The following is a 24940-nucleotide window of genomic DNA, read 5'->3' on the forward strand; positions in this document are numbered from 1 at the left end:
AATGGGCTTAATCATGAGGTTTTGAAAGGAACCAGTTTTGGACCAACCTTGCACTAAAGGCAGATGTACAGATATGGGCATAGGCCTACAAATTTATATGTTTAAGCATATGACAAATCTGTGGCCTTTGCAGAAATTTTATTAGATAATCCTGAAGTATGTTGACTGCATGGCTAAGAACAGCGATGTAAGAGCTTGGTGAATTGACATGTTATTCATATTACATGACATTTCCATTCATGGATGTTTTGCAAAGCTTTATGCCACTTGTATAGCTAATTAGGCCTACAAGCAATCGCACAGCAAGTTGGTGGGAGGAGTTATGTGTGTTGGTTTAGTGGTATATATGCAAATCAATCTATGCGCGCTCTATTGGAATATTGTGGCACTTTGTACTCCTCATCACCATCACACTCTCATGACGGGCAGTTTTGGCCAAAAACAGATGTGCGAATTATGTCTTCTTCTGTCTCAGGAAATCCAAGTTAGAGGATTTTTTGAACTTATCCGTCTTTGGGTACACACATAGAATCTAGCCATAAATAGTATTGAATTTTGATCTTTTATTTTCAGGTGAAATATCTGCATTCAAAGAGCAGTGTTTTTGTAACTTTGAATACCTGCTAGCTAAGATGCATGCCACATCCATCCAGGTACTTTTGAGTGACCTTGAGGTGATGCAGACTAAGCTGCTCGATGCCGAGCTATATCTGGTTGCCAAGGCAATCAAGGCATCTGAGGCTATCCTGACTGAAGATACTCTCCAGCTTGCGAGTGAACTTATTGGACAGCTGAGAAAGATAAGAGGTGAGGTCATAGAATGATCCCCAAACCCATAGGAAGTTTTTAAAGTTTACTTGTTATTGTGTCGCCCTCGTCTAACTAAAGAAAGACAAGTCAGATATAACTATTAGGGTTTACTCTTATCTCTAGTGCCAGGGAGTTCACGCCCGTCAGGCCCGTAAGGCAAAAAGGCAGATTGTGCAATTATCATGCCCATGCTTATGACCTGGATGGGCATTATGTTCTCAGTGGATTGGAGATTGTGCTCAAAATCATTCAACGGGTTGATTTCCAAACATAAACAGTCAATATAGATGAATATGAATTGTCTAAACCATTGAATGAGGTGTTGATGTTGTGTCTTTGTCTAGGTTGTTACCCAGATCACCTCAACAGTCTAGTGGTGCAGTCGATGCAATGGTGCGACTCCTACAGCCTTCCTCTACTGATTCCTCTCACGTCTTGGCTGCCATGTCCAACCCTTGAACTCATCGGACGCATTGATTGTCCAAATAACATTGGAATAGCTGCCACTAACCAGAGTTGCCAGCACGTCTTCTGCACCAATGGATCGGATGTTTCTATGTACCACATAGCATCCAAGAAGACGATCAAAGCTTATAAAGGTAATCATTTCTTGAAAGAATAATTATGATGATGATGAGGATGAGGATGATGATGACGCTAGGGACAATCATGATAGAAAAATAAAATACCAATTGTGGTAGTACCCTGTTGAAGCTTGCCTTTCTCCAGGGCACTGTACAAAGGTTTAAAAAGACCTAGCAAAAGATCTTTAAAGGGAAGCTATGGGAATTATTCCCCATTCGACCAACAGTTACAACCTTAACATCTACGTAAACTGCGTATTCTTAAAAACAACTGTGGCTCTTGGTTTTATAAATAAACAAACATTAATGAGTGAAATGGATGATTTTAATTGCTTATTATGCCCCCGCTCAACGAAGTTGAGATGGGGGCATTATGTTCTTGGCTGGTTTCCGCGTCCGCACTCTATTCCGCTCTATAACTCAGGAACCGCTTGTCCGGTAGACTTGAAATTTTTATGGTGTGAAGGCCTAGGGTCTCGAAGGTTCCCTATTGATTTTGGGCCAAAGCCCAAATCCAAGATGGCCGCCAGGCCACCATATTGTTTTTTTGCATTCCGCCGCCTAACTATAGAACTGAGTGAGTGATAAACCTGAAACTTCTGTGGTGTAATGCTCTAGTGTAGGGGAGGTGCCCTATCGATTCTGGGCCCGAACTAAAATCCATCATGGCCGCTAGGCGGCCATCTTTGTTTTTCGCATTCTGCCCCATAACTTAAGAACCGAGTGAGTGATAAACCTGGAACTTCAGTGGTGTGATGCTCTAGTGTAGGGGAGGTGCGCTATGGATTTTGGGCCCGACCTAAAATCCATCATGGCCGCCAGGCGGCCATCTTTGTTTTTTTTATTCCGCCCAATAACTTGAGAACCGAGTGAGTGATAAATCTGAAACTTCTGTGGTGTGATGTTCAAGTGAAGGGGTGCGTCCGCGTCCGCACTCTATAACTCGGGAACCGCTTGTCCGGTAGACTTGAAATTTTTATGGTGTGAAGGCCTAGGGTCTCGAAGGTTCCCTATTGATTTTGGGCCAAAGCCCAAATCCAAGATGGCCGCCAGGCCACCATATTGGTTTTTTGCATTCCGCCGCCTAACTATAGAACTGAGTGAGTGATAAACTTGAAACTTCTGTGGTGTGATGCTCTAGTGTAGGGGAGGTGCGCTATCGATTTTGGGCCTGACCTAAAATCCATCATGGCTGAGGCAGCCATCTTTGTTTTTTTTATTCCGCCTCATAACTTGAGAACCGAGTGAGTGATAAACCTGAAACTTCTGTGGTGTGATGTTCTAGTGAAGGGGAGGTGCCCTATTGATTTTGGGCCCGACCCAAAATCCAAGATGGCCGCCAGGCCACAAACTTGATTTTTGCATTCCGCCCTATAACAGTTTAACCCGAGAACCATTCCATCTCCATTGCATACTGTGATCGGCGGAGATTTCAACTACAACCTACTCAAAGAACGTCTTCAAGTGCCGGAACACCCGCTCCATTCATTTCAACAACTCATCAAGGAACCTACAACACTCAACTGCACACTGTTAGAAACATCTATATCAAGTCGCATCCTGATGAAACACATGCAGGAGTGTGCAGAACATACTACAGCTACCACAACCCAGTCTACTATACGTTCAATCAGTAATAGAGTGGCCACTCGGCATCCCTTGGAAGCACTTCGACCACTGCCTCCACAGCTGCTGCCAGAACACCAGCTACGATACCCATCCAATTGATGTTCCTCAACTCCCACCTCCGCCCAACACACCAACCTACAAATTCGGCTTCTTCCATATAAAGCAATGGCGGACGAATGCCCAAAAGCTGTAACAAGCAAACCGTTTCCACTGTGACGACTGCCTTGATCCACAGCTGCTCTCCGAACACCGATTACGATGCCAATCACCGCTTTAAGGCTGATTACTCCACCAAGGACACTTCTTTCCACTGTAACCACCTCCAGAGCTGCTCTCAGAACACCAGTTACAGTGCTCATAATCAGTCCTTTCATGGCTGATTACTGCACAAGGACACGGTTTTCACCATGACCACTGTCTCCAAAGGTACTCTCCAAACCCAAATTACGATGCCCATCATCAGTCCTTTCATGACTGGTTGATGAAAACTTGTCACACTACATACTGTATTTATGCACATTTTAGCACATGCGCTTATAAACAAAAATCGCATGTTTTAGGGTATATTTTCAGCCTTCACTTTGCCCGATTATAAACGCATGTGCTAATATTTTTCGGAGACGTCATCGTCACTGCATCGAAGGGAGGCTGCATGACTTCTAATAACATGCTGGAAGAATACGTGAACAAACTGTCACAGTCCCGTGCTGCATGCTTCCATGTTTAACCCCGCTGGTACTCTAGCATGTTAACTCTGAATAACGCGCACTGCCACATGAAAGACAAAGAGAAAGACACTTTTTAGCAGCAAAACACACAACTGCTGTTCATTCCAGGTGGAATGACCCCTCTCCTGCCACCAATCAACACGCACATCAAGAACATTTTTGTTCAATTATTAGCGCACTGCGCTTAAACTGCGCTTATAATTGAATTTAACTGCACCCTCAATTAGCGCGTGCAGTGCGCTAAAATGCGCATAAATACAGTAAGCAGATTACTACCAGTATAAACACTTAAATTCATTTCCTTCAACCTACCCAACATTAAAAATATGCCCACTCAGCGGGGGCATACATTGCGATTCACACGAATCGTGTTATGTCTGAGACAAGACCACTAATGAATATTCATAGGTTGGAGGGTCGAGGCCTATCAATTAGACGAGTGCATGTTTTTTACTCTCAAGTACATATTTGGAGAGGTATTGAAAAAATATTTGTTGTGGCAAGTCTACAGATATAAAGAAATTATTTGATGAAAAAATTAATTTCGAGTTTTGCTAATTGGGTAATAGGGGGCGTGTTTTGAGTTTTTTCTGCCAGTTGGCTGAAAAGAGTGGAAATATCAAAGTCTGTCTTATTTGTCGATTATCAAAACATTTCCGTGGTCAATCACCATTTTATTTTTCACCATTTACTTGCCCGACTGTCCAGAATAACATAATATTAATTTCAGATTCACAACACCACGCGTTCTTTGATGCGTCGCGGTCAAACATTGACAATTTAACTGCTAAAAGGCTTAAAAAAACAATTGTGGTATTGTCTCGTCTTGTTTTTGAATCAAGTATGCCGCCATCTTGGTGGATTTTAATCTGTTCTCTCCTCCAAACGGAGAGCAATGACGTCATGGATGCAGCCATTGTGACAATCAGCTGTTCGAATAATGGCGAATGCTTGGAATGACAGATGACAGTTCTTCGATTTCTTCTGGTTCTTCGTTGACGTCCGGCGATGAATCCTTCGATTACAACCGTGCATCAGCAGAAGAACGAGCAGGTCTAGTTCCCTATGCGTTTGAGCCAAGGTACCGGGGCAGAAAAAGGTCTGAAAACTTAGTGGAAACGAGTAGTACTCGCCTTGATGAAAAAACCCCACTGCATCCATGACGTCATTCGCCCGGGAGATTTGAACAAACATGGCTACCCCCGCAAACTGCTTATTAAATGCAATTTTCTGCATTATCTAGGAATATTCATCATATCCTTGGTGTAGAGTATTTGTTTGTCATGTAACTTGGTATGTATTTGTTTAAAAAAATATTTGATTCTGCTGCATCAATATATTCCCATAGCTTCCCTTTATGTAATTAGACCTATTTGGCTTCAGTGTTCAAAACCACTCCTGCTCTTCAATTGTTTACTATGATTATAAATCAATGTAATCAATAGCGATACCTTTATGTTTATTCCTTTATGCTATGATGCACTTCCAGCCAACAATGGGAAGTTGCGATCAATGCTGTTGTCGTATGACAACCGACTGCTATGTACTGGATCCTCAGATGGGATGGTGGTGGTATGGAGTGCAGCCACTGGCAAGGAGTTGCATGTCTTCAGGTAAGATCACGTTGTTGTAACCCACAAGCCGTTACATCAACTCCTATGCCCTTGTCAAAACTTTCCCATGTCCTTGTCAACAGTCTATTTTTGAGTCAAAGTAATAGCCCAGTGTCGTCAATTGAACTTTTTAAACTCATCACACACCGTACCACCCAAACCCTCCCCCTTGAATTTGCGTTACACACCATACTGCCCAAACCCGCCCTCCTCTCTCAAACTTTTTCTATACAGGATTCTCTTCCCTAATGTACTTCAGCATAGAATTGAAAGCAACTGGTCTATTCTCTAAGCATCCTTTTTATGGCTGGAGGTTTCATGAGAAGAAGTCTTGTTTTTCTATCTCTTGGGAGTGCTTTAAATCACCTCTGCTTTGGGCTGATATTCGTCCAAGCTGTTCTTCATTGTTGATAAACATTTCCATTCCAACTTTTATATTGACTAGTACACTAGTACACGATTTGATCAGGATGATGAGCAAAGTCTAACACTTGGTGTTTTTTTTTGCTTTATGTGTCTGAGTTGAAACTTTAACAGCTGAGATTGCATTCAGGGAATATAAAGACAATTCTTATAATTTCTCTGTAGCCTTAAGGGCTATTGCTGGTTTCACCATATACTAATCCTTATCTTCCTCTAATTGCAGAGAACACAAAAGTTCCATCCTGTGTTTAGCCATCACCCACAAAAATCATGTCCTCATAAGTGGTTCCAAGGATAAAAACTTCAAAGTGATGACGTTAGAACCATTTGAACTTCAAGGTACAGTTGCTTGCCACCAGGGGGCAGTCACGTGCATAATTGTCAACAGTAATGATACAGTTTTTGCTACAGGTGAGTTCAGGGGTGATGAGTTTAACTCTTGAAGGCCTATATACCATGTTCATGTTCAACTGAGAAAAATGGTGGTTGTTGCTTGGTTATTGCTTTGAAAACCCTGCTTGTCACAGCCATATAAACTGCACCTACAACTACCAGCTGGGTTTGGCAGATTTTTGCCCAGTGAAAGGTTTAAACTTACCTTACAGTACAGTACGTTCCAGTGCCAATTTATATTCAACTTTATTATGTACATGTACGGCCTACATTTAGCAGTTGAAAATTTATACAAACATACACGTATTGACTGCATGCGTTACCAAGCATTAGAAGACATTATGTTTCTCTGCCCTTAATGATTTTTCCGTAAGGACCCCCTGTTTTAGCCCTTTTGGTGGGTCCATTTCATCAAGACTGCCTAGGTATTATGAGGGATTAGCCGTTCAGTTTGTGTATCTCGGGAATGTTTCCTCCCCACCAAAGAAATAAAAGATGAAATATTGTGCAGCGTCACTTTTGGGAACGAGACTGTTCGCCAGCAAATATATCTCTATCACAAATAGCTCTTTTGAATTCTCTCTTTTTTTATTCATAACTTTAACTTTGTTTGTTGCGTAGGCATTGCATAGGCCTTAGAAATAGGTATATCAAATTTCTGGTATACCGTTATGGTTTTCAAAAGTGAAAACACGGCTATCAAGATCATGATGATTGCAAAGATTCTAGGACAATTCCCTCTGCAAAAGGGTTAACTGATAAATGTACCAATGTTCAAGTTAAATTGCAATAATTCAATTAACATTCATCATAGGGCTGGATCCAATTAACAATGTGCCTGGCCAATTAGGTCCGAACAGACAAATTACTAGATTTAAGACCAAACACAAGCTATTTAGGGAAATTGACGAGAATCTTAATGTGAAATGCCAGGTGCGCCTCCCTTTCCCAAGATCCTGGATCCGCCCCTAATAAGAATACGACTCGAGTATTTTAAAATTTAAAAGAACATGAATGTAGTTATTACCAAAACAACGTCTGCTCCCCGGTTGGGCAACTTCTTCCATGAATTTTCCTCAAATTCATTCCGTAACAAAATTGTCCGCAATGTATTAAACTATTTTAAGGCACCACCTTAGTCACAGAAGAAGAAAATGGGCAATAAAAGATTAATACATAGGACGAGTCTGAACCAGTTGTAGAGAATAATATTCTAAAAAAACTGTTGTACCTTTTTTACCTATTTATGCCAGTTTGTGTACCTTTTTTCCGGTACCTTTTTTTCCGGTCCCTTTATTTCCAGTACTTTTATTTCCAGGACTTTTATTTCCTGTACCTTTATTTCTGTACCTTTTTTTTCTGTACCTTTTTTTCCTGTACCTTTTTTACCGTATACCTCCACAGTGCCATGATGGCAAAGCCGATGTTCGAAAGTGAACAACATGTTGTGCTGACATGAAAATGAAACTTTGGTTTGACTTTGTGTGATAAGTTGCCTGAGGCAGTTGTAAGAATAATGATATTTTCTCTGGACAGGATCTCATGATTGTAAGGTGAGGGTGTGGTGCATTGATGAGTTGGTACTGATGAATGTGATTGACTTTGGCAGTAGGAGCCCTATACACTCCATGGCCTTATCAATAGACAATTCATTCCTCATCGTAGGTAAGTCATTCTAATGTTTTTGTTTATACATTTCTCAACAATTTTAATGAAAAATATCACCTCTCAGTGAGGTATTTAGACAAGGAGTTTTTTTGTTGCATTTCTCTGTAACATTAATGAAATCACCTCTCTGAAAGGTATTGAGGCACAGGGCTGTTTGCTCATTGAGATGTTGTTAGTTTGGAAGTGACCAATACACATCCTTTGAGTTCTATTCTTCCTTAAGAAGTAAGGACAGATACAACAAATTTGCTGTTTTACAGCCTCTAACATGGCAGCAAATGCACTAATTATGGTCTCCACACTCTCAGTGGAGACCATCTTGATATCACTAGGTAGTAGGTAGGTAGGTTCTGTTTCTTGTTCTTCTTCCACAAAACATTTATGGAGCTTGTCCAGCCAAACTGCTGAATAGATCAAGGATCAATCACTCCAATCCCATTGAAGGAAATTCGATGCATGGAATATCACAAAAAGATTTTCAATATTCTCATTATTTCCATGACTTTGAAGCGTTTTTAGCTCAGCTGACAAAGTCAGCGGAGCTAGTCAAATAGCTATTCAATTGGTGTCCGTCCTTCCATCCATCCTTCCATCCATCCAGCCATCTGTAGACAAAGTTGGGCATTTTGTAATCATACAACCGAGGCACTTCAAATCTAGTCTTGCTTATAAACACCGCAGAAAATGTTGCTTACGGAAAAAAATTTGGGCGATTGGACTCAAATTCAGCTCCCCAGGGGGCAAAATGCGTAAATGAAAAAAAATTTTTTGGACGCTCTATTCCAGCAGATAAAAGCTTGAAATAAAGTTGAAAAGGTCTTCATGATACAGAAGTTTTGATATAAAATAGATTAGTGTCGATTTATGTCACCAGTTGGCGGTAGTGAGCAAAACTGTTGTTTGACCCCGGATGACCCCGCTTTAAATTTCCCGCCGAGATTACGTGGAGAACTATCATCAAGAAAATGGCGGCGACCTTTTTATTTCTACCGGAGCGATGATTTGCAAGTGACAAATTTTCTTATTTAAGCCTTTACGGAAATGTATTTTGGTACGAAACTTCACACGTTTATAGAAAAGATCAACGAGAATGTGTTCAAATGCCCTCATAACGATGAGTTCAACGGAATTTGGTCAAAACAACCTTCGAATGGAGTCAACTTTCTTTGCGAAATTGAAGCGACGACCTCATTATTTATCGTAATTTATGCAGATCTGAGTCCAGCTGATGGGTGATGTTCTGATTTGTGTTCAAACTATTGGAAACTTCGGAAATTAGTTCTATTAATTCTACTATTCTGCAGGAGTATATTATAGCCATTGATGTTGACAGCTAAAAGCACGAAAACTTTGTTGTTGATCGTCGGGGCGGATTGATATGTGGTTGTGCGTCCAAGGCGATTAGGTCATTCAGTTAGTTTGAGAAAGATCATGATCATAAAGATGCGTGTTGTGTTATCATAACCGGAAAATAAGTTGAAGTTATTATTAGTACTACGATTCTTACATGAGTAAAAAGTAGACGTTTTAAGCAGCACAATAATGTTACTCCCGTAAAAAAACTGTCAATTCTCCTTACCACAGAAGCCAAGCCATCGCTGTTATAGTGTTAAGTTATGCAGGGGCTTAATCAATTACCTGCACTCCCTGTGGGGTGAATAACATTACCTTTTGAACAGCTTGCTGTAGGGGGATGATTGGAACAGCCGGTATACCTGCTGACCTGCTGAACCCAGGTTAATGTTATTTTCAATCCACGATTGCAGGTCACCTGATTTTCTAGATTTCGCGGGAAATGAAATTGTAAACAAACGCATGTGTGCCTTGCATGTGTGCAGTTCAAATGTAAACAAAAATGTATTTTTGGTACTTTTGGTTGCTGGACTTGGGTTTTCCCGCAGTTAGGAGCTGGGGTCAAATTGGTGGTCAATTGTTTATGGGTGCTGTTTTAGTCAGAGGTAGCCCTTGATTATGAAATGAAGGGATTTTCAAATTAAGGTGACCGTGGTCTTTTTATGTGCTCACCACAGCTTTCATTTTCAATACTTGATGGATATGAAGAGGCGTGCGGAACCTGACATGGCCTTACCAAGGAGCTCCTCACGGTGCTGAACTTCTAGCTTGCCTGTCGACTAAGTGCCTTTTTGACCGAGACATTGCTACATGTAGGAGGAGCACGCATTTTAAATTTATAGTAGTGATAGTACAGTTGGTTCGAGCCATTTGGAAGCCGACATGTGAAGGCCTATCTGGGTTCTCCTTCTTCTCCGTATAAAAAGGGGCATATTGCTGACTAAGGAACAAGGCATATTGACATTGCCTCATCATCTCTATCGGACCAATTGATATACTTTTATATGCACGCATACATCACGCCATTTCAGGGTCTGAGTCTGTGGACAATTGGTTTGATTAATTTGTCTCTTCGATATTGCTCCTTTATTGCATTAGATTTTCATCGCAATTCAATCTATTCAAGATGTAGCCAATTTGAACCTGTCTGCGCCAAGGATAGATCGACTCACTAGGGATACGCAGTAGAGCACAATGTCATGACCCTTTGTATTGTAAATTCCAACCACCTGCAGGACAGGTCAATTTCTCTCAATAAAATTAATTTTGTTGACTCCTGTAACCTTACCTTATTAAAAAAAAGACAGTGGTGTTAGTCCCAAACTGGTCATTTCTATTTATTTTGACCTCTGTTAAATCAGGATACCTCTCAATTACAGACAGCATTTTGTATCCTTGTGCTGTACAACCCAGCCTGGACATACCGCAGTTGTCCATGGAGAAGTCTCATCCTCTCTGACACTTCTTTTCTGTAAAGCTACCGATACAACATACTGAACTAGGGATATATTCCGTTGCCTCCTGTAATATTTACATACCATGGCTGATTAGTTCAATCATATTTCATCCAGCTGGCAGCTCTGCATTGGAAATTTTAGTGGTATAACGTGTTCTCTTGACCTTCAAACAGTAGTATAAAGCCGATATTTACTACTTTACACCCTCAGTCCTATGTTATTAGGTCATCCAGCTGAGCGCCAGGCCCTTGGGCCTCTTGTTTGGTCAATTTTTGGCCGAGAATATTTTCCGGACTTTGCCGAACCCGCTTCCGGACTTTCCCGAATCAATGCTCGATGACCTCGATTGGCAATCTTGACACTAGAGGCGCTGATGTCGTTCCTAAACAACGGCTCCAGCACTGCTAAATTGCCACCATCTTGAAAAGCAGTACCGCGCATGTGGAAATGTAAAGAATCTTTACAATTGCAAAGAGGCTATCGCATCACCACTACGCCCGAGAACACGATGACTGCACTACGCTGCATTGATAGTTTGCAATAAATTCACGTAAAAACACACCAGAACATCTCAGGTTTTATTTACAAAGATCATATTTTGTTATTTATTTATAAAACAAGCCATTTTATGAAAGAAGGTGGCACTTACTAGGCCTGGATAAGACTTTGGAGTTTGAAGTGGTGGTGACGCAGTGTTGAAAACACCTGAATCTCAGGATGCCGATATCCAAGATGGTGGAATTTTACCAATTCCAGTGTCTGAAATTGAATTTTAATTTCGGCACTGTGCGAGTTTGGTCGATTGGGTCGAGTGCATGTATCCATTTGCGCATGCTCATTCAAGATGGCGGCAAGGCCCTCGTGTTTTTAAAATGTGAATGTTATTTTGTCCTTTTCTTGGCGTTAGATCAGTCATTTGACAGTTGAAAATAACGAAATCAAGATGGTTTTTTGGATAGACAACAAGGAAAGTCGAAAATACGAACTTGGTAGTAAAAAAGCCAAGAAATTGGCGAATCTGGCACAAGAAGTGTCGCCCGAAATTTCCGTCAGTGCAAGTGCAAAAATACACAGTACCAATGTACAGGACAGTGTACAGGTCGATGTACAGGCCGATATACGCACGGTACAGGACAGTATACATAATGATGACGATACAGGCATTATTGGTGGCTGTGATACTGTCGAAACTAAATCGAGAAGGGGAAATGGTGGTATTTGTGCAATCATTCACCCCGATTCTAAAGAGAGATTCAACATTTGGAAGAAACTCCTTCTCCATCGCTACTACGAAATGTTAAAAAATGAGGTGGACATTGTGTGGAAGGAGGTTTCAGACAAAAGTGAATCACATGTCGAGGACAAAATTAAAGTATACACTTTGGGACAGGCCGACAGTAAGGAAGGAATACTTTTCGTGATAACCGTATACCTCACCGGAGGAAAATCTAAATTCGGAAAATTCATGGTACAGGGTAAAAGAGTCGAACAGTGGATGAGTGACGAATATCCGTTGCTGCGATCTGTGGTAGACAAGTTTTGTAACTTTTATGCACGTAGCACAAAATAAGGCATTTATTTCAGTTCCCGTAATTGAGTGGTGTTTTCAAATAATTTCATACAATCATGTACATAATGTCATGCCTTCACCTGCCTGTTGAATGGTCAACATACTAAGAGTATATAGTAACCCTTCGTAATCATGCTTTTACTCATTATAAATTGCAATTGCAACTGGCAAATCTAGTCTTCACTATGTATGCCAAAGAAGATGGTTTAGCAATTCTATGGGCTTTTGCTTGCAGAGCTCTGCTAAATTGGGCTAAGGTTCTTCCATGTGGGCCCGCTGCTTTGATGAAAATAACCACCCTTTGCCATCTTTTTCCGGGACACAGATATGCATACCCCTTTCTATGGGAGTGACCCCAGTTTGGCAAACTTTCTCTATGACATAGTTCAACTCTCTAATAATACTTCTTTATCTCCACAGGCTGTGAGGACAAGACAGTTCACCTGGCTGCATTTATAACAGGAACATATCTGCATCAGTTAGATGAGCATAAATCAAAGGTAGGAACTGCTCACGCAAGTCCTCATCTTCAAATCGACATTGTTTCAGATGTGACCAGACATGCAAGAGTTGGAATGCTGCTTTAAAACTGGATTCTGCAACTTTGTCTTAAGTACAAATGCCCTACATTTGAGCTTGGATGAGGTCGTAAGTTTCGTCAGAAAACCAGCTGAAAACAGAAATTTTAGAAAATTTTATTTCAGCCAGCTGTTGCCTAAAGTTCATCTCTGGAACTATAAACCGCCAAATTTCCTCACATTTTTACTTGCAATTTGCCAAAATTCTTACAGAAACGAATTTCTTTTACCATTTTTTAATTTCGCGAATCAACACTATCTGCCAAAAAATAAAACTAACAAAAATTTGCTGGTTTACAGTATTTTATTTGATTGTTCATTACCCACTGTGTGGGCATACATTGCAAAAATGCTCATTCAGGCTATGTCTAGTTACACGTTCATGTATATCCTATTTCTAATGCAGGTGACCAGTATAGCAGTAGCACGGAATTGCTTTCAAGCTGCCATCGGATGCGCAGATGGAAAGCTACATATCTATAACTTCAGGAGCCGAAAACTACAGAAGACTTACTCAGATTTATCTCAGGCTATCACGTCTGTGGCCATCAGCGGCAATGATTCCTATGTCATGGGTTCAACCAAGGTAATCATAGGCCGAATAAGACCTCCCCTGTAATATTTCAAGGCTGGCAGAGACTTGCTATTATAATGCCGCAACCATCATAGGGAACTAACAGACTTGCAAGAGTCATCTGCAATACTCAGAGAATATCTAATTCAGAACGTTTCCAGGTCAACATACATGTGCATTCAACTTTAGATTTGACAATGGTCGCAGATTGTTTAATTGTTTCAAAGAAGTATGGTAAACTCTGAAATGTTCGTTGGCCTTTTATATTCGTTTTTTTCACCTTTTTAAATGCGAAACCTTATCATATCGCTGCGAAAAAGATATGTAATGGTTGAAGTTAGAGGGTTTTCGAAACGCTAAATTCAAGGTACATGTACAATTTCATAACACTGCCAGATAGGATGGCGTTGAATATTTTCTGGTCTAAAGTATTGCACGTTGCCGCAAACCAACAACTAGAAATCTTTTTGACTTGCCTATTGGCCCAGTCTATTGGGAGCTGACGTGTATGCAATACAGTGCCGTCCATTGTAGTCTTTGTTTTTCTGTAAGCATGGCATGTTTCGTACCCACTGGGACTTTGGGACAGAAAATTTGTACACGTGTACCTTTAGGTCAGATAACCTCAATGAACAAATTCGAATTCATTCTGATTCTTGACTATTTCCTCAGCTAACGACAACTAAGGTATCGTATCCAAATTTTGACAATAGCTACTTCTAATTTCGGAATAATATGGGTTTTTGATTTGGCCTAGTTTTCAACAATTTATCTGATGTTATTTGATGCATAACGAGCTATTTCATATTAGTACTGGCAATTATTAGACAATCCTTTGTTATAAGCAAATTTTATTAACAAATTTTTCAGGATCATGTCTATTTTTGGAAACTTAATCAAGATCAAGACTTGAAGGTAGACAGCCAAGATGTTAGGACAGAAGACGAGCATACTGATGTCGTCACTTGTATTGCTGTTTCAAATGATGGCAAGACTGCTATTTCAGGTAAGGGAGCACTTTGTTACTGAGCTTTAACTCTTTTCGCTACCTCGAGGTTTTGGAAGTACCCTTGGCCCACACCTGGTATAGACGGGGCAGCCTGGTTCTCGACTTGGCTAAGGAAAAGTTTCATTCTGAAACAGCTTGGAATTCCCAATCGTAGAGACACGGTCTTCATTGAATCAAGTGCAGTTCTGCCATATCTTGATTTTTCAGGTGTCCAAGCAAAAACTTCTTGGGACTGTGGTTAAGGATAGAACTTGGGGAAATTCTGCAGTAGAGATTACTGCAGGCTTACAGTACGCAGTGTACAGACCCGGTCAATACCGGGTACGGAAGCAAAAGAGCAAAGTGATAGAATAGACACATCTAGCACACGCTGTGTGGTAACCAAAATAGTGAGCTGTCAGAATTCTTCAGGACCGGGTCATGCAAAGCTTTACTGTTAGCCCTTTTGCTGGTGATCATCACTATATAATAGCAACTTTAATTTCCAGGATGTTTGCTGCCTAGAGAAAATGCTATATGTCTCCCATGAGGGGAATTTCATTGTAGATACTGTTTTGAATTTCATTGTATTTGGATGTTTTTTCTATGTTGAGAGGTGAAAATGGTGAATATGGATGTTAGCCCCCAGGCGTCTGCTCTGGATGGACTTGCAGCTGAAGATTAAACCTTGCGGTATTGAGTTTAAGCCCATATCTTTCTGATTTACGCGTCAGAAGGTGAATTTGCCATTGTCTTTCAGGCAGTAAAGATGGTACAGTGAAAGTGTGGAACCTTGAAGTGAGTGATCTCGTGGATACCCTCGATGCTCATAACGGCCCCATAACCTGTGTGGCCATGGCCAGTGATGATGCTTTCATTGTGTCAGGATCGGAGGACAAAATGGTCAAAGTCTGGAGTAATTCACTTGGAATTGTGGTGACTAACTTTAAGGTAGACCTTCATTTCAGTAATGTTATTATGGTCACTTGTCCAGGGAGGGGGAATCAATTGTTTGTGTAGTAGGTATGTGGTGGAGTCCTCCTGTGTTTTTATATACAAGGCTATAAGCCCGCTGATTTGGAAAGCATTGGCTCAATTCAATTATGCAATTGAATCTGATGTTTTCCAAATAGACAATTAAAACATCACAGGGTGTGGGTGAATTCCAAGTCGTAGTTGAAAGCCGATGTTTTTTGAACTGATTTCTTATTGTCTCTTACATTGTTCACTGAGACGGACGTCTCACCATCACTATCTCTGCACCAAAACCACCCCGGAGAATCATAATCCTGAACTTGCCAAATCCAGGTTCCGAGTCATCTCATATTCCTGAAGTCCCTCAACTTCATTTCGGAAAACAGCACTCCCTTCCTTCCAAGACGCGATGGAGTTCTAACCAAACAGGCTGAAACAAGTGAAAAACTTTTGTTACCCATGCTTATGATCTTTTGCTCTGTCGTGCCACCTGTGGCGAATGGGAATTCATCCAGAATATTAATAATGAAGTTGTTCTTCTAATAATAGCATATTGCTAAAACTTGTTTGATAATCTAATAACATTATGAAAATATACGGAAAGAGATTCTCCTATACAATAGAGACAAATAGACAAAAGGTGCATGTAAAGAATGTTCCATCAAAGGACTGATATTATACAACATTCATAGAGCCGACAGCAAATTTCATCATAGGTCAGCATATTTAGTTACAGTTACAGAAGAGGAAACAAAGTATAAGCAGAACAGTTTTGGCAATTTAAGATATCTAGAAAGATAAAACGCGCAATGAAATCAGACTGTGGTGAGGCGATGAGCGAATGATCACTTACATGCGATAGTGTACATTATTGTACTGTACCTGAAGGTTTACGACTCCTCTAATACAAAGATAAAAAATAAATAAACCAGACGGTCGGGGTGCTTCCTTGTTGCAAAATTGGTTTAAAGTCGCGATTGGCGCAGGTGCAATACAGCGGCACATTGACGCAGGAACCATGCGCGATAACTGTTAAAAACACCACCTTAGCAGAGATGTGGTGCTTGAAATCAGTCCATAGCAGGCCAGTACCTCTTGATCCAAAACGCATTAGTTAAATACTACCATTATTAGGTATGCCATGGGAGCGCCAATTTTGGAAACTATCGAGGAAAATGGAATTCAGGAATACCAGATGACTGGGAACATGCACTTGGCAAAAAATGCCCGGAGTTCAAGATTTTGATTCTAGAGGGTAAAGACTCATTATTTAAACTTCAGGAACATCTCCATGAAATCAGCAATGTCTGTATCCTCAAGGACAACTTGTGTATCCTGTCGACCGATGTTGGTGGCGTTCTCAAGCTGTGGAAAGCTGATCATGGCCATACCAAGTTGACGTTTTCTGGCCATGCTGAGGTCATGGCTGTTTCTCCATGTGGATTGTTTTCAGCTTCAGGCGCGTCGACATGGTAAGTTCACGACAACAAAGATATTACACCATGCAGCATTAAAACTTGATCTTTCTGCAGCAATTGCCAAAAGGTTTCAAGCTGTTCCTTGCCCGGAATATTGTTAGGGGAGTTATTTTGATAATTTATCAAATTTGAATAGCATTTGGCGATTGAATTCATTTGCATTCAGAATCAGAATGAAAGAATTTTCGTTAAGGTGCCTTTAAATAGTTTCCGTGGATTCATCCGCCTTGCAACCCCTAACCGTAGTTCCTAAAAAATGTTGGACTTCCTGCTGCCTATTGAGTTTAGCACTGAACCAGCACCTGTACGGGTTGGGACATGTCATGCAGAGTTTCTGAAACCGGTTGCATTGTTCAATAGAATGGTATAAGAATGAAGACAGTATTGTAATTATTGCAGCATAGGCGTTCACTGGATTGGAGATTGTGTGTCGGCCGGGTGATCAGTTGTTGCCCTGTCCAGTTTTGTGTGTTTTTCCTGTTTTGGAGAAAATCAAAATATTTTCAAAATGAGCTGACTAAACTATTTTTTTCTCATTTTTCTCGCGCATTGGCTAAGGTGCTTCACGTAAAAACCGGTATTATTGAATATTCCAATAAGATTTTTTTTTTAAATCACAGTTTTTAGTGATTTTGGGGGTCTGGTTTAAAATTTTTAGTTTGGGGTGGCCTCAAGTCTTTGGAGCCAATCCTGCGCTAATTACTGACTTGTATTCATTAAATAAATGAGATAAGTTGGTGTAGAAAGATGAGATCACGGCCTTTCTCTTGGTATATAGCACCAATCAGTCATTCTTTGAAAAATGCCTTCAAAATGCATTTTGAAATAGGTCTCATTTGCAACTGAGAGAACATCCTGACGTCACACACTTTTGGGAAAACTGTTGAGCGTGACCTTAAGAATTGACACATTGTAGTGAATGTCCCACCAGTGATATGTCATACATTTATTTTACTACTCCTCTTTGGATATGCACTGCTTGGTGCCACCCAGAAATTGCACTCAGGGTGGCTCCACTCTTGTCCATATCCCGTCAGTCCAAACAAAACAAGTGTCAACTAGACTTTTCTGACTAAAAGAGCAAAACACACGACTGGTGCTCTGCACCTGTACTTTGTTCATCAAAAATAAATCAACTGTATTATAATTCTATTGTCTTCAAGAGTAGAAATAAAAACGCATATTACAAAAATGCGTCCAGAGGAAAAAATAGTATCTCAATGAATTTTGCCTTTGCGACTGACTACAGGTATGCCGTGAAAACTGTTTTTACGCTCAATCTTTCAGTTTGAACATTTGGACAGTATTAGATGGTGATCAGATCAAGTCGGTGAGCCATGCGGAGAGGATAACCTGTGTCGTATTCACGTTCGATTCGCAGTACATCGTCACAGGTTCTGTGGACAAATCATTGAAAGTCTGGGAGACCCAAACAGGAAAATTAACACAGGTATGAAGGGCTCAATCCATTTTTTTGCTGGAACGCAGAAAGCAGGGTTTCATCCATGAAAATCTGATGAATTGAATGTCAATACTGGTGTTGCGTTCATGGAATATTTCAGGTTTATACGGTATACAGGTTGATTTTTGGCTCACCGTAGGGGAGTCTATACACTGCAGTGTCAGTCGTCCGGCGTCGTCGTATCCTATTTCTAAAACAGTGGCACGTTGCTTAACCGCTAGGGCTATGGACTCAAAACTTTGTGTGCATGACCCCCTAGGTCAGATGACTTTTGACACTGAATTTTGGTCCGGTCTGATTCTGGATTTGGCCACTAGGGGGCCAAAACGGAAAACATAAATAGTGTGATATTTCACTTATTATGGGCTCCATACTACAGTGGAGACCATATTGATATCACTCAGGTACTAGGTTCTCGTTTCTTATTCTTCTTCCATGAACATTTATGGAGGTAGTCCAGCGAAACTGCTGAATATACCGAAAATCAATCACCCCAGTTCCATCAAACTCAACTTGATCCATGGAATATCGCAAAACGATTTTCAAAATTCGGATCATTTCGATGACTTTGAAGCGTTTTTATGCTCGGATTTTCTGATTTGTTTGAAAATCTCCTAAGCGATTCTGGTGACGTCACGTAACACGAGTTCGATTCGATGACATCACTAAAACCCGTGTTCAATCCGTGTGTTGGCATTCTCATATAAAACAGTTAACTCGGCTTATAACTCGGCTTACTCGGTTCACGCATACGCATTTGAAGCCAAGGCAGACCATTGATAGATTGGTTCCTGATCAACTCTCTAGGGCGTATGAGACTCCCTGTAGTCCTAGTAGTCCTTATATCAATGTGTTTGGTCGCCTGACGCTTGTAACGAGTAGTGTTTTGGGGTTTCTAACGTTAGTGCATTTCTATAGACTATAGTATAGGCCTAAGGAGCCTCATGGCCTAGTGGTTTACACTGCTGGCCACCACGCAATAGGGCCCGGGTTCGATCCCGGGGAGAACCCCGGACTGATGTTTGGATGAACTAAAATTCCTGGCTCTTCACAGTCCTTCGAATGAGACTCAAACTGAGGTTCCTTGTACCTTTTGTCTATGCCAGGGCAAGCTAAGACCCCACCAAGTGAGAAACATGAGTAGCTTGCGTGGACTCTATCTCTCTCGCCAAAGTCGGCCAATAAACCCAATTGGCGCCTAACCGTAGTGGCACGCAGGATACGCTCATCCCGCCTTGGAGGAGGATTACTCCTATAGGAGAATGACCCCTCCAAGTGCAGAGCGAACGCTGAAGTAGAAGTATAGGCCTAGTACATGCCCATTGACGTCGGACCTCTAGGATTCGTAAAAATGATATACTTTCGATTGTCGGATGATCTATTTCCGGACATAGTAATTTCTCCGCTCTTGTCATATCCCCCTCCCCCTCTACGCATATGGATACCATCATCAGGTACCAATGCTTCCTCCACAATCCTTGGGCCCATCAAATTTGCTGGTAAGCAAATTTCTCAGTCTAGTTAGTGATTTGTTTTTGATGAAATTTTTATGGTAGGTTCTCCTAGCAAGGATATATCACATATCATACATGTTTTTGATTTGACGTACTTTTCAAGGTCACAGAGGACAAATGGCATAAATTTGCAGTTTGAGTGTAACTGTGGCACGTTTCTTAACCAATAAAGCTATGAACTTGGAATTTGGTACACATGACTCCCTACATCATATAACATCTGACACCGAATTTCGGTCTAATCTGATTCTAAACTTGACCACCAGGGGGCTAAAACTAAAAAAAGTAAAAAGTGCAATATTTCGCTTAATAGTGACTTGTTTTCAATTTTATTTTTATGGTAGGTACTCAGAGCAAGGATTCATCACATATCCTACGGGTTTTTGATTTGACCTTATTTTCAAGGTCACAGAGGTCAAATGGTGTGAATTGGCCGTTTGTGTGTAACTATGGCACGTTTCTTAACCACTAAAGCTATGAACTTTAAACTTGGTACACATGATCCCCTAGGTCAGATGACTTGTTATACTGATTTTCGGTCCTGTCTGGTTCTTAACTTGGCCACCAGGAGGCCAAAACCAAATATTTGAATAGTGCCATATCTCGCTTATTACTGATTAGTTTTTGGTAAAAATGTTATGGTAGGTACTCTTAGCAAGGATACATCACATATGATTCGGGTTTTTGATTTGACATACTTGTCAAGGTCACAGAGGTCAAAGGCGTAAATTGGCCATTTGAGCTTAACTGTGGCACGTTTGTTAACACCTAAGGCTATGAACTTGAGACTTTGTACAAAGGACCCCCTAGGTCAGCTGACTTCTGACCCTGAATTTCAGTCCGGTCTGATTCTCGACTTGGCCACCAGGGGGCCAAAAGTGAAAACCTAGAAAGTGTGATATCTCGCTTATTAGTGATTTGTTTTCATAACTTTGTAATGTTTTGTAAGAGTCACACATTGACTGCCTCTCATTTAATGTGACCATTTCATCCTCAGGTTCTTGTTGAACATGATGCCATGATAACTACCATCGCCGTCACTAACTGCAACCAGCATGTCGTGTCTGGCTCCGCGGACACAAAGATATTGGTGTGGAACTTGACTACTGGAACTGTGGAACATCACCTTTCTGGCCATAGTGGCACTGTCACTGCTTTGAGGCTCACATCAGATGGCACTGTTCTCATATCTGGTAAGGTTCAGGTCCAGCATGAAAAATTGCTGTGCAACTTGATCTTACTAATTTGGCCTGGCTTCAACTGTGGGGACAACTGCAAAAGTGTACAATGTATCAAATGAGTAATAATTCGTCACATCACATATCTTGAGGAGTGTGCCCAGGAATAAATGATATTTTGCGTAGGAATACATGGATATGATATACATATGAACGTATGTGATGTAATCAGTAAGATGATGGCTGTGTAAAGTTTTAGCCATGAGAAAAAATCCAACAGCATGCCAAAATTGCCTTATCCTTTGTTAATGATACATTTTTTCTGAACCAACAACTTTGGGGGCGATTTGTTCTCTTCACCTGACCCATATCCTTAAAATTAAGGGCATGTTAAAATTTGTTTGAGCTTTTAAAAGCTACATTACCTTTTGTTTCCAAATTCAAACCACCAGTATAAATATGTGATATAATTTGTCAGGTAGTGAGTGTAGAAGTAAGTTGTTGAATCAAAATAGTTATTACTTTCTAAACTGTCACATATTTTTTTCAATGCATGATAGGATCAAAAGATGGCACCTTGCGAGTGTGGGGTGTCAACCAGGGGTGCCTAATTACAATATTCGACATGCATGTGGCGGTGGTGGACCTGCAGATCACTCATGATGCCAGCCATATCATTGTCTGCCTCGAAGACAGCCACCACATACCACTGATGTGCCTCCACAATACTCCGGCAACAGATGTCAAATCCAGTGAAGAAATTGTCAAATATGGACACGGTAAGCGCCAGAGTCGTCAAGAGACTCGCCGCCTTAGTCCTGCAGTCAGCATCCAATTCAATGATGATGTTTTATTCATTGATACCAACAGATCAGGCGCTCTTAAGGTCCGCATACTGAATGGTAAGTTGGAGATATTGTTGGTCACAAGAGCTGGAATGGACACTGTGTTTGTGAGTGATTATCACTGACCGTTATCGTTCTCAATACATCTTGTGCATCTACTGTAACTCGGAAATCACGATTTCATGAAATTGCAACTGTTGCATACCTTTAATTGAGCATAGCATTTTTAACAACCTAAAACAGTAATTTCAATTCGATTTTAATTTTTCGTAGATATTTCTGCAATTATCTGTCAGCATGTATAAAAGGCAGACAAATATTTCTGAGTGAACAGCTTAGCTGTTCAAGTCTCGGCAAATTTCAGATTGGTATTTTTTCATGATGTCGATCAATGTCTGAACACTAAATCTTTGTGACTGATACACAGTTTTGTGCCACAGACGGCTGTGAAGGACTAGGGTTGTACCTACCGGTAGTTCGCGGGTCTATCTTTTCGTTTGCACCACCAAAACCATGTACTCGAGGTGTAACTCTAGGTCATAAAGATACGGCTAACGAAGTTTCAAGTGATATTGGACTAATTTAAGGTCTCTACTGAGGGTAATTTTGTGGGGTCAATTTGGGTGCCCAGATTTGGTTGCAGCCGTTCTTATGCTCTGTAGTCCTGATGTGCATGAGCTGTACATCGAGTACATGGTTGTGGTCTGAACAAGAAGATAGACCCTCGATCTGAATGCCCGGGTACAATCCTAGTCCTTCACAGCTAGCTGTGCAGGACATTGTTTGTGGTGGGTAGAGACTTTCCGTCATGGTCCGCACTGTCAGTCATGGAAGGGGCTCGTCATTCAGCTGCACCATGAGATAGCTTTGGGTTTGAGCTGGAGCGTTCAGAGTCCTAGTCTGACCTCTCAACGGATATTGAGACCACGATTGCAGGTGTCAGTGTTGTTTAATTGTCATGTTTGTGTGTTTACTTGAACTCACATTGTATTCAGGTGGGACTTGGAAAGTTGTTCACTCTAACCATGTACTCACTGTTAAAGTGTTCACTATAACGAGATTCCACTGTTCCTGTAATGTCTTGTAATAAATCTGTCATTGGTTTGGGATGGCAAGTTAATAGCAAATTACAAATATTTCCTATTTCACTACCTACTGTGACTGTGTTCGAACTAGGCATTGCGTCAACGTGTGCTACTGCTAACTGCGGCCCTAGTTGTTTCGGACTAATGACTGGATTACTTTGCTACAATATGTGACCAGCCACGCAAAAAGGTACCTCCACGCGGTGACATTGTTATCGAGAAATAGGCCTTTTAAATCTCGCGCGTAAAACCCACGTGTAGCGTGTTTACTATCTGGTTCGATGGGTTTTTAACACCAGCCAATTCGAGCGCTGACATCATGGGGAATCCCCTATTGACTCTGAGTGGTTTAGCATATGAATTGTCCACAAAATTATCTTTTATTTCATGAAAAGTGTGAAATTTGAACGAATTTTTGAACAATGGCGAGCGGTGATATCTTGAATATGATGTCATAACATGCTAATTAATTAAAATTTTCAAAATATTTTAAGTTATTCTGAAATTACATGTTATAAGGTATTTCAATCCACTAATAACTCAATTTCATGAATTTGGTCCCTACCGGCCTTTTTGCGTGGCTGGTCACATATATGGGCTTTGTGTATTTAATTTTGTATCTACTTTTGTACCTTCTGAAAAGAATCCTTCCAGTTTAAAATGATGAGTGCTAAATAAACAATAATTCCATGAAAGGTTAAGCCAAATAACTACTGGATTGAGAGAGAAACTTACAGAACGTTTCGAATAGCATCCGTCATTCCTTGTCAGCTGATCTACTGCTGTTGTTGTTGTCGTTGTTCGGTACAAGAACTTTCGGAAGTGTGCCTCGAGAGGGCGGTGTCCCAGATGCCTGAAAGTTGCACTCGTAGGCCGCCTTTGTGGTCAAGGTCCAGGGCATGCAGTCTTTCAAATATAGCCGCCTTGATGCCGCGTTTGTGCCATCGAGATATCCGTGACAGAATCTCAGTGGATTCCAGACTGAACGAATGTCCTTGTTGTTCCTTAGTATGGTGGAAAATGGCTGACGAGTAGCCACCGGCGCTGGGTCTACAGTGCTGGTTGAAATGGTCCTTGAGGGCCTGTGAGGTCTCCCCCGCATAGGATGAATCACAGTCCTGACGGTTGAGTTTGTAAACCAGCCCGCTCTTCTTTTCTTTAGCTCGGTCTTTGGGGTGCACCAGCCGCTGCTATAGTGTGGTGTGTGGCTTAAAATGCGCCGAGATCTCGAATGTCTGGAAAATTCGCGGGAGTTTCCTCGGATATACCGTGGATGTACGGGATTGTGACATGGGCCTTGGTAACCCCCTGTCCCTGGGTACTTAAGAAAGCAATGCAACGCAACAAGTGCAGGTGTATTTTCCTATATACAATTCACAGCCTGGTCATCCTAGGAACGTGGTTACGTGGGGAGTTATCATTGCAAAAGTAGGCCAAACGCAAGCTGGAGTCAATCAAGCTAGCGCACATAACTCTAGCAGATACAAGCCATGACATCGAACTCCTTGTGTGGGATGATTGTATAGTTTAATTTGGGAAAGGAGGAACTCAGGAACTACATGTGTCTTCTATAAAATCTTATTGCCAAGTCCCCGTACACTGAGCAGTATAACATAAAATGCAATGAAGTAATGTGACAACGTGCGTAATATGAAAGTGATCACAGTGTCATGTGATAAGTCGTGGATAAGTGTAATGCTAGTTCTGGCACTCCTGTACAAATAAGGTTACATGGTATGGCCTGGCAGCCGAAGCGATGGAATTTCTAGACCCGTGTCTTTGCCGTGTGTCAAAAAACCCGGGGCGCACTTACACCTATCAGTGGCGTTAGATAATGATTAATAGCCCCGGCGACAGGTTCACTGTAGGTAGGGAGCTCTCCTGTGTTTCTTTCCCGTTGGAGGGGAATTTCGAGATTCGTTCACGCTCCCAAATCGTCGGAAGCGCCAGTGACTCCTCCTCCGTCCAATGGTTTCTTTCAGGTGGCATTTTGTGCAAGAGAATTAGGTTAAAACTGTCAAAAAGATCGTGTTGT

At 41.1% G+C, this 24940-nt stretch overlaps 1 protein-coding gene across 1 annotated transcript in view; it reads left to right on the forward strand.

The window, feature by feature from the left end:
* Positions 1-24940, forward strand: part of LOC135497153 (protein qui-1-like) — a 71886-nt gene that overhangs the window by 25445 nt on the left and 21501 nt on the right. Inside the window, exons 8-20 of the mRNA XM_064786897.1 lie at positions 574-807; positions 1155-1409; positions 5241-5364; positions 6011-6198; positions 7717-7845; positions 12649-12728; positions 13213-13392; positions 14251-14386; positions 15129-15319; positions 16625-16815; positions 18109-18271; positions 20795-20990; positions 21536-21877. Coding sequence (XP_064642967.1) covers positions 574-807; positions 1155-1409; positions 5241-5364; positions 6011-6198; positions 7717-7845; positions 12649-12728; positions 13213-13392; positions 14251-14386; positions 15129-15319; positions 16625-16815; positions 18109-18271; positions 20795-20990; positions 21536-21877 — 2409 coding nt within the window. The remainder of the gene's footprint in view (positions 1-573; positions 808-1154; positions 1410-5240; positions 5365-6010; positions 6199-7716; positions 7846-12648; positions 12729-13212; positions 13393-14250; positions 14387-15128; positions 15320-16624; positions 16816-18108; positions 18272-20794; positions 20991-21535; positions 21878-24940) is intronic.

The sequence above is a fragment of the Lineus longissimus genome, chromosome 1 (genome assembly GCF_910592395.1).
Source record: "Lineus longissimus chromosome 1, tnLinLong1.2, whole genome shotgun sequence".
NCBI classification, from domain to species: domain Eukaryota; kingdom Metazoa; phylum Nemertea; class Pilidiophora; order Heteronemertea; family Lineidae; genus Lineus; species Lineus longissimus.